The sequence below is a fragment of the Populus trichocarpa genome, chromosome 18 (genome assembly GCF_000002775.5).
Source record: "Populus trichocarpa isolate Nisqually-1 chromosome 18, P.trichocarpa_v4.1, whole genome shotgun sequence".
In the NCBI taxonomy this organism is placed as follows: domain Eukaryota; kingdom Viridiplantae; phylum Streptophyta; class Magnoliopsida; order Malpighiales; family Salicaceae; genus Populus; species Populus trichocarpa.
In genome coordinates, this window is record NC_037302.2 from 2,690,243 (window position 1) to 2,700,679 (window position 10,437).

Here is a 10,437-nt window from a genome sequence, read left to right on the forward strand (position 1 = left end):
ATATCAAAAATAAATTTTTAAAATTAAAAAAAAATATTATTTTAATTTATTTAAAGATAAAAAATACTTTAAAACCATCAATACCAAATTCTAATAATCCTATGCGGTTCGCTGTCTCTTCCAGTTTCTACCATTGTTAATCTACTATATCCAATCATCGCTTCAAGCTCACGTGAGCAACACTTCCTCACTCAAATCCACGATTCACGCCATTAAAGCGAGTACATCTCTACCAATTTTCTCCGTCGCGTTAGCTCTTCAGTTTCCCTTTATGGCGCCTCAGAAATTAAAAGCCCGGTGGCATTCTCGATATTGCTTGAATCATCAGGACCAATTATCCAAACGCAAAAAAGAAAAGAAAATCAGTACTTTTAATTTTCCCTTACGAAACACACAAATTTAGCAAAAATCGAGTCGCATAACTACTTTAATCCCACATCTCCACGTGTCACGAAACTCATATGCACCTTAATCGTATTCCTCCATTCTACCAAAATTCTTGATTTTATTTATTAATCTGACGGTGGATAAATAACCCACCCCACAAGTTTAATATCTGACGGTTTATGGTTTTCCACGTAGCATAACCGAAAGCACCGGAAATATTTTCTTTATTTTTATAACTACTTTAATTTTATTTTGTTAATATTTTCGATCAAAACCCTTCTTCTCGTGAAACCAAATGAAACCCTAGCTCCTCTCCGTTTCCCACGTTAAAAAATACATTTCCTCAAATTACCGGAAAATTAGTTACTAAAATCAACAATTGTTGTAGGGTTTTAATTCGCAATCCATAGATTCACATTCTGGTCCATGTTTCATGCACGCGATCTTCATATATCTCTCGAGAAATCGAATGCTCGCGGTATTTCAATCCAGGTACGTTTTGTACTTTGTCTCTTTTGATGTTATTTGGTCAATTCAGGATTTGGTTGTGATGGTTAGTGCTTGATTGCTTTGATTTATGGGTTAATCTGTGAATTTTGGTAATTTAAGGGGGGGTAATTTTGGTGATTTGGTGTCGTTTTGGTGTTTTTCCAGATCTGAAAATGCATGATAGGGATTTGAAAATCAGGGGTTTTGGGTTTTGGTGTTTGGATTGATGGAAAATAGAGTAGGAAAGTCTCATGGAGTGGAGATTCCTAAAAAATCGAGATCTTTGGATCATAAAAGTCTCTATGAATCTAAAAATCCTAAAGGGGATCAAAATAGTAATAATTTGAAGCGGAAGGGTGGTGGTGCAGGTGATGATGAGAAGGGACATGAGAAGAAGAAGAGTAGAAAGGAGGTTTCTATTAGTAGTTTTAAGAATAAGAATGTTAACAGTAGCTATAGTAAGAGTTTAAAGGAAGTGTATAATAGGAGTTTGAGTTCAGGTTTGAAGGAATCGAAGTCTGGGTTGATTCAGAGATTGGCTGATAGTAATGGATTTAGTGGTGTTTCCCTACCTCTGGATGGTGGGGTTTTTAAAATCCCTAGGCGGAAACGGGGTTTTGTGGGGCGAAAGAAAGTGGATAATGGTAGTGAAGGGTCCAAGCTGACAGGAGGGTTTGGCAGGGAAGCAGGCAATGTTGATCAGGCTGATAAGCTAACTGGTGAAGATGAGAGCAAATGGGTTGAGAATGGTGGTCGAGAGTTGAAAGCAGTGGGGATATCTGGTGGTGAAGTGGATGACGTCGATCAGGCTAGTAAGTTAACTGTTGAAGATAAGGGCAAGCAGGTTGAACCTTTGAAGGCTAAACAGAAGAAAGGTTCTGATGACTTGAAAGAAAATAGAAATGATGAACTGAATGCAAGCAGAAATTTGGAGGAGGAGGACGGGCATGAGGGCCATTCAGTTGCAACAAAAAGAGATTCATCATCGAAAAGGCCTCACAATGGCCCTTTGGTTGATAACAATGGTGATTTATCTTTGAAAAAGTCACTTAGGAAGCGGAGCAGGAAAAAGGGCATGGTGTCCGATAAGAAAAGAACCAAGGAGGATGACCCAACAGTTGATACTTCTATGAAGATGAGTGGTGTTTTCCATGATGATGAGGAGGAGAATCTCGAAGAGAATGCAGCAATGATGCTATCATCACGATTCGATCCCAGCTGCACGGGCTTTTCTTCAAACAGCAAAGCCTCAGCCTCGCCATCTAAAAATGATTTCCAAGAATTTGTTGCTCATGGGTCTAGCTATGTCTCTGGATCTGAATCTTCATCTGTTGATACCGATGGTAGAGTATTGCGACCTAGGAAACAAAACAAAGAGAAGGGTAGCACCAGGAAACGACGCCATTATTATGAAGTTTTCTCTGGGGACTTGGATGCTCATTGGGTGTTGAACCGGAGAATCAAGGTCTTTTGGCCTCTGGACCAGAGATGGTATCATGGTCTTGTTGGTGACTATGACAAAGAGAGGAAGCTTCATCACATAAAATATGATGACCGGGATGAGGAATGGATTGATCTCCAAAATGAAAGATTTAAACTCTTGCTGCTCCCTAGTGAAGTTCCAGGTAAGATGCGAAGGAAAAGATCAATAACAAGCAACAAGCGCTCTGATGGGTGGAAAGAAAAACTGACATCCAGAAAAGAAAAGAGGGACTTGATGACAGAGGATGATAGCTATGAAGGGGCATATATGGAGTCGGAGCCTATCATCTCATGGTTGGCTCGATCTACTCATAGAGTCAAATCGTCTCCTCTTCATGCCTTGAAGAAACAGAAAACATCCTATCTATCTTCTACTATGACACCACTGTCTTCCCTAAAAAGAGATAAATGCAAGTTATCTTATAATTCTGCTTCATCAGACAGTGTAGCCACTGATGGAAGGAGTGATTTGCCTGTGATGGAGAGCCCTGTTTTCCCCAAAGATAGCAAGCTCCCTATTGTTTATTACAGGAAGCGGTTTCGCAAGACAAGCAATGTGTTGTGTCATGAATCCAAGGGCATTTGTGTTTCTGCCAGTGTACCAGAAACTGATAGTTCTCTTGTGCCTCTTACTGTTGCTTTTTGGGCTTTGCAAGAGCATTATACTTCTCTTGGAAGATTGGATCGTGACCTGGATTCGAATAGGTTGGATTCTTCTGATCCTTTATGGTCAACTGGTAATGCAGGGTTGTTGAGATTAAATATTTCTGCCACAGAACCAAGATGGTTGAGGTTCAAGTTAAGCTTCCAATTGCCTTCTTTCTTGAATTACTACTCATTTGGCTCTGAAAATGTTTGGTTGATCCATGCTGTGCTACTGCTTCAGTATGGTATGCTTATGACTACATGGCCAAGAATTCATCTGGAGATGCTTTTTGTAGATAATATGGTTGGATTGAGGTTTCTCTTGTTTGAAGGTTGCTTGATGCAGGCTGTAGCTTTTGTATTCCTGGTCTTAACAGTATTTCATCAACCTAGAGAGCAGGAGAAATCTGCTGACTTCCAGTTGCCAATAACTTCAATCAGGTACAGATTCTCTTGCATTCGAGATCTGAGAAAGCACTTCGCCTTTTCATTCTACAACTTCTCTGAAGTGGAGAATTCAAAGTGGAAGTACTTGGACCATAAGCTCAAAAGGCATTGCTTGGCTTATAGGCAACTATCTCTATCCGAATGCACTTATGATAACATTAAGGCATTGCAATGCGGAAAGAATCGACTTTTCAGTCCTTTGGTCTGCAGTGATGCCACCTTAAATAAGGTACTTTCACATTATGTGGTTAAATATGCTTTTGAAGGTGACTTGTAGCTTTTATTTTTGCTTCTAGTTTTTTCCCTAGAAAAGAAATTCCTTTCCATAATGTTCTTCCCTCCTTTCTTTCTCTATTTATCCATACAACTGTCTGCTGGTTTCCATTTCTTAACACATACATTGTGTGGCTTTTATTTGTTTTCTGTTACATTATTTCTTCATTCATGTTTTCATCATTGTAATTATTGAACTGATGAAACCAATAGCTGCAGCATAGTTACCCTTGTTTGGGACAGCTGTGCTGTCCTTTGCTCCATAGTTCTGAATGGCTACAAAATATTTTTTTCATGATTGTTATTAACTACTGTGATTTAATGTTAACCAGGTCCTGCATAGGAGATCTAGGCAGAGTATTAGCCTCATGGGGGTCACCAGAGAATCTACTTGTGTTAATGGCAGCCAGTCTTCTTTTAAGTCTGACAAGAATCACAGATATTTACCTTCATTTGCACTTTCTTTTACTGCTGCTCCTACTTATTTTTTTGGTTTGCATTTAAAGATGCTTGTGGAACATAGTGTGATGCATATTAACACTGAGGATCACAATTCAATAGAACATCCAGAAAAATCCAGTGGTTTAGTGGGTGATAGCTGCACTAGCATAGAGGACTGTTCCAAAGCATGTTTAGATTGCACACCTGGTAATGATTTCAAGGCTTTGACAAGGGGTGCTGACTATGATGGATGCATATCCTGTGCTAAACCAGAGTCACAAAGTGTTGATGTCTCCATTTGCAGTGGTGGGGATTGGAAAAAATCCTTATCAAACCAAAGTGGTGATGTAAACGTTGAAATTTCTGCTAGCTACAGAGATCTTGGAGAATCAGGAAGTGGTGCAATTGTCCCGTTGCAGAATTTGGAATGCAACCATTCAGAGTCACAACCCTGTGACTTGCTGTCAAGGCTGTCAATTAACAAAGATGAGACTGGTGCTGGTTCACATGCTCTTTCAAATGGTATCACGGTTGATATTCCATCAGTTAATCAATTTGACCAGCATGTTAATAAGGAATTACAAGGCGTTCAGCAGTCTTCTGATTTGTCTTGGAATATGAATGGTGGTGTTATTCCAAGTCCAAACCCTACTGCTCGCCGAAGTACCTGGCATCGAAATAGAAGTAGTTTTGCATCTTTTGGATGGTCTGAAGGAAGGGCTGACTTTCTCCAAAACAATTTTGGTAATGGACCTAAGAAGCCACGGACACAGGTTTCTTATGCATTGCCTTTTGGAGGTTTTGATTACAGCCCAAGGAATAAAGGATATCAGCAAAAAGGGTTTCCACATAAACGAATCAGGACAGCCACTGAGAAGAGGACTTCATTCATTTCCAGAGGTTCTGAAAGAAAGTTAGAGTTGTTGTCCTGTGATGCAAATGTTTTGATTACAAATGGTGACAAAGGATGGAGAGAATGTGGAGTGCAGGTTGTACTAGAGCTTTTTGATCATAATGAGTGGAGGCTTGGTGTTAAGCTTTCTGGAACTACAAAGTATTCATACAAGGCACATCAGTTTCTGCAAACTGGGTCAACAAATCGGTTTACACATGCTATGATGTGGAAAGGAGGAAAAGATTGGACACTGGAATTTCCTGATAGGAGTCAGTGGGCTCTTTTTAAAGAGATGCATGAAGAATGCTATAATCGGAATATACGTGCTGCATCAGTTAAAAACATTCCGATTCCTGGGGTTCGCCTGATAGAGGAAAATGATGATAATGGAATAGAAGTACCGTTTTTTCGGGGTTGTAAGTACTTTCGGCAGCTTGAATCAGATGTTGAGATGGCTTTGGATCCATCAAGGGTGCTATATGATATGGACAGTGATGATGAACAGTGGATGCTAAAAAATCAAAGTTCTTCAGAAGTCAATAGCAGTTCATGGCAGATTTCAGAAGAAATGTTTGAGAAGGCAATGGACATGTTTGAGAAGGCTGCATATTCTCAACAGCTGGACCAGTTTACATTCAAAGAAATAGTCGAGTTTATGACTGGAATTGAGCCCACAGAAGCCATCAAAACCATCCATGAATATTGGCAGCATAAGAGGCAGAGGAACAGAATGCCTTTAATCCGTCATCTCCAGGTACCTTCTGATATTTTCTGCTTATTTTACATTATTATATTGTGCTTGAGCTATTTTTGGTCTCCTGCGCAACTTAAGGTTATTGAGATTTGCCATTTTTCTTGGTAGAAATATATGTTTTTGAATTTTGAGATTGTTAACAATAAAGGATTATATTTTAATAAACTGAGTCATGAAGAAAAGTCATGCTTTTAAAGTTTTAAAAGGTAGGAAGCAAGACAACCCTGCTCTAAAATGCTCTAAAAGGAGCCTTTGGAGCTATAGTTGGTTGGTTTAATACTCATTGGAATAGATGGACAAGTTTCTTGATTAAATAATCCTAGTCAAGAAGTCTCAGTATAAGTCAAGGTTAATTGGGGTATATGTAGTAGATGTGACATTTAGGAGTCCTTCAAGAAGTTTAAATTGAGATTGTAATGGACATGATTTTATCCTTCAGTGATTGTACAACTATTTTTGAACACTTCGATTTCAATCTCCAATGTCTCAGGGCATGGCGACACATGGACTTCTTACTCAAAAGGATACTTCAAAAAGATTAGTGCAAACAATGCATCATAGTTAAAGAACCTATGCAAAATTCTCCTCTAGAATATACGAGGATGTATTTTCTGTTTGTTCTGTTGCTGGCCATCACACTGGTAAAAATGTTTGATGGTGGATGCGATGGTCATAATTATGATGTCTGTTGATTCTCAGAAATGCAAACCCCCCTTCCCCCAAACAGAAAAGGAAAATAAACACCCAGCTGATGCCATTCCATTAACATGGAGGTGTTGTCACTGGTTATGAATGTTCTTTTGACTCCCTATCCATCGTGAATATAATAAATTTCTTTTATATCCCTTCAATGTTTTGCAGTCATTTGAGTAACATACATTCTAGTTTTGTTAAACGGAGTACTGTTTCTATAGATTTATGTTGGGATATTTGGTCTGCAAAATCAATGAGTAGGCTGTGGTTTCTGTTGAACCAAAGGGAAGGGTGCAGGGAAACTATGCCACTGTTTTTACTGATGTAACTTTTGTATGATTTTATTCTCTTACAAGTTTTCTGTTGAATTATTCAATTGTCGTCAGTTGCATGACCACTATTCACATCTATATTAATGGAATAAAGGATCTATCATTATGCTTTAATTTGACCAGGCAGTTCTCTAATCTTGTGGTCCAGCATATAACTTCATCAAACTTGGTTTATCTTTATAATATGTTTCGTTTCTGTATATGTCATTTGTATGCTGATTTGTTTTCTCTTAACATAGTTTTTGGTCTAACTTGATGTGCAATTATGGGTTATATGCAGCCGCCACTTTGGGAAAGGTATCAGCAGCAATTGAGGGAGTGGGAGCAAGCAATGACAAGAAGTAACACAGGCATCCCTAATGGATGCCATGAGAAGTTTGCACTTTCTGACAAGCCACCCATGTATGCTTTCTGTTTGAAACCAAGGGGTTTGGAAGTGCCTAACAAGGGATCAAAACAAAGGTCGCATAAAAAATTTTCAGTTGCTGGACAAAGCAACGGCTTAGCAGGAAATCATGACGGCTTGCACCCTTATGGTAATGTTTTTTACCCATTGAGATTTTGACCCTGCTTTTCTTTTCTTTTCTTTCTTTCTTCTTTTCTTTTCCCCCATTTTCCCATCCTTGATATGCTTCTCAACTTTCACCTTAATCATATTACGTTTGTTTTCATAGGAAGAAGAATAAATGGCTTTGCTTCTGGGGATGAAAAGACAATATATTCAGTACATAACAATGAATCTTTTGATGATTCCCCGTTGCCTCAGATATCACCCAGGGTGTTTTCACCACGAGATGCTTATGGCCGTGCATATGTCTCACTGACTGGTGATGGTTATGATAGGAATAATCTCCATAAACTTTGCAGGACCAAGTCAAAGAAACTTGGTACCTTTGTGTCTCCCTATGATGTTCAGATGGCTACTTCATATAATCACAGAATGTTGGATCAGAGAAATGGATTTCGTCATTGGAATTTGGGGTTTTCTGACTGGCCTAGCCAGCGACATCACCAGACAGATGGATATGCGAGGCATGGCCGTGAACAGTTGAATGATTCAGGTCTTGATGAGCTCAGGTTGCGTGAAGCTTCTGGTGCGGCTAAGCATGCACTTAATGTGGCTAAGCTCAAGAGACATAGGGCACAGAGATTGCTTTACAGGGCAGATCTTGCAATTCACAAGGCTGTGGTTGCCCTAATGAATGCTGAAGCAATCAAAGCTTCTTCCGAGGACATAAATGTTGATGGGTAGAATGAGAAAAACTACATATGAGATGATAGGAATTTGCCAGCCCCTTTAGCTTGCATGTCTGCTTCCAAAGAATCCAGTTATAGACTATACATTGTTCTTGCTGGAACAGTCTGGTGTTTCTATCATCCGTGGCATTGGCCTTTTGTCATTAGCCTTTCCAGCAGGTTTCTAACAGGTGCTGTGGCATTTAGAAGGGAGAAGGGTTTTTTTTTTTTTTTTGCCTCTGCCTCATTAATCTGCCATCAATCTGGCAGTTTTGGTTAGGACTTGCCAGGTCTTATACCCACTCGTTTTTTTTGTTCTGGTAACTGGTTCACCTGCACAGATCCTGCTTGTGAAGGGGGTTTGTGGAGTTTTGGCTGCAGATCTTTGTACAGATCTTTGTTTCCTTTTCCTTTTTGTTTTCTCCCTTAACCATGAATATCGAAGTAGCAGTTGGCCGAAATAATATGACACCCCGGGATTCGACTTACAAGTTCCCATCTGATTCAACACTGGAGCATTCACTAGATAGATATGTGCCAACGGAATACATTATCCATGAAAATAGAAGAGAAAAAAATTCTGTAAGTAATCTCTCATAATCTTCCATAGAGACTCGTTAGAGGTTTAGAATGTGTTTCTGGATCCTTGTTTCATATCTTTGTCAATATTTTGTTAGATGCCAGAGAGTTGGAAAGTTTGTGACCTTTGCCACTCTGATATCTTTTCATATTCTTGTTAATATTTAGTTATTTTAAGCAATAATTAATCACGGAGAAGTTCATGGGCTCTTCAGCTTTGCGGTCTCTCACTAATCACATGCTTCCGTTTCACCTCTGGCATATAAAGAAACCAAATCATAACCTAACAGAGAGACCTAAAAATGTAGCTTACAGAAAATGGGTTGCAAATTTGTGATTGAACTGTTAGAACTTGTACAGACCCGTTTCAAGTGAACTTTGATTTTTATAATGTGATGGACAGAGTGTTCTGTCGGGGGAAGTAATGATTGTGAGTTTCTTTGTAGTTGCGTGTTTGTGACATCTGATGGTGATATGGAGTGTTTGTCTGAGTATATGGTGGTCTGTTGGGGTGATGATGCTTGGCAGCTCGGTCACTTACTGCTGCTTTCACATTTTCGAAGTTCTGTCTTCACCAGTCTATGTTTTGATTGTCATTTGTTGTTTTAGATCATGATTTGAACCGTGTCGCAACTTCTAAATCCTCAAGTTCAACAATTCCAGATTCCAGATTTTGTTATTGTCTATGTGGTAAAGGGGAAGGGTGCCTGCAGTGCGATGTAACGTTGGCACGAGTCCGGCCAGGACCCTCCCAGCGGCGGGGGGGCCTCATATGCCTACTAGGGTGAAACTGAAACCAAAACATGCATGGATATTATGGATATGAAGCTTGGGTCAGTTTCATGGAAGTTCTATGCGACCGGTTCAATTCTATGGTCACTTGATGCCAGGATCAGGATGTAATTGATTCAAAATCTTTGACTTCCATAACATCAGTTAGCATTATGTATGCATGCGGTAGTGGCTGCTTTCCTGCTTTTATTCCTCAACTCTGCTTCCATTTTGCCTTTTTCTGATTAGGGGCATTTAGGCTGGCTAGCAAGTCTAATCGTAGTGCCTTCAACCACTGAATTTGGAAAATCATCACAAATATTGTTCGGTAAAGGATTGCGGTTTCTAGTCGTAATGCTTGAAATTTATCTGGAGTTTAATCGTAGTGCCTTCAACCACTGAATTCGGAAAATCATCATAAATATTGTTCGGTAAAGGATTGCGGTTTCTATTCGTAGTGCTTTCAACCAATAAATATTTCAGCTGAAATTTATCTGGAACGGAAGGGACTGAGATTTTAAATAAAATGAAAATTATTTTATTTTTTAAATTGATATGAAATATTTCCACCATTCCGAATGAAATAAAATAAAATTAACAAACTTGATTGAAACTAAGCAAACAAAACCCAAAACCCAGAAAACAAACATAAAGGATTAATACCACTGTAAATCATCACAAATATTGTGTTGAAACCGCACCATCTTTGCCAACCCGGCCAATTTTAGTTTAAAAATCAGATTTGAAGGGCTGCCACGCACCATCATGTGACAAAATGTTTGAGGCAAGCTCAAGATCGTGCTAACAAAAAACAAAAAAAACAAAACAAAACTGAACCCTGAAAAGCTAAAACATCTAAAATAGCAACTGAATTGAATAGCAAAATAGTGGTGGAAAGGGATAAAAAGATGAAGAGCAAGGTGTAACCAATGATGTTAGAATATTCGGAAGCCTGGTTGTCGCACAGGCGGTGGTTAGCACAGGGTGTCGAGTTTTATATATATATATATATA

At 39.0% G+C, this 10,437-nt stretch overlaps 1 protein-coding gene across 5 annotated transcripts; it reads left to right on the forward strand.

The window, feature by feature from the left end:
• Positions 1–536: 536 nt before the first annotated feature.
• On the forward strand, positions 537–9,642 carry LOC7462958 (uncharacterized). 5 transcript variants are annotated; one of them, XR_002979145.2, is made up of 5 exons: positions 537–3,679; positions 4,056–5,813; positions 7,119–7,374; positions 7,513–8,656; positions 9,263–9,642. XR_002979145.2 is itself a non-coding variant. In XM_024590725.2 (5 exons), exons 2-5 carry the CDS (start codon positions 1,103–1,105, stop codon positions 8,088–8,090), a joined length of 5,169 nt encoding a protein of 1,722 aa, XP_024446493.2. In that variant the 5' UTR covers positions 537–879; positions 997–1,102; the 3' UTR covers positions 8,091–8,862. The 5 variants fall into 5 exon arrangements, 3 of the variants coding, with proteins under 3 accessions (XP_024446493.2, XP_024446492.2, XP_024446491.2); XR_002979146.2 differs by having other exon boundaries at positions 9,317–9,642; XM_024590725.2 differs by lacking the exon at positions 9,263–9,642 and having other exon boundaries at positions 537–879; positions 997–3,679; positions 7,513–8,862.
• Positions 9,643–10,437: the final 795 nt, after the last annotated feature.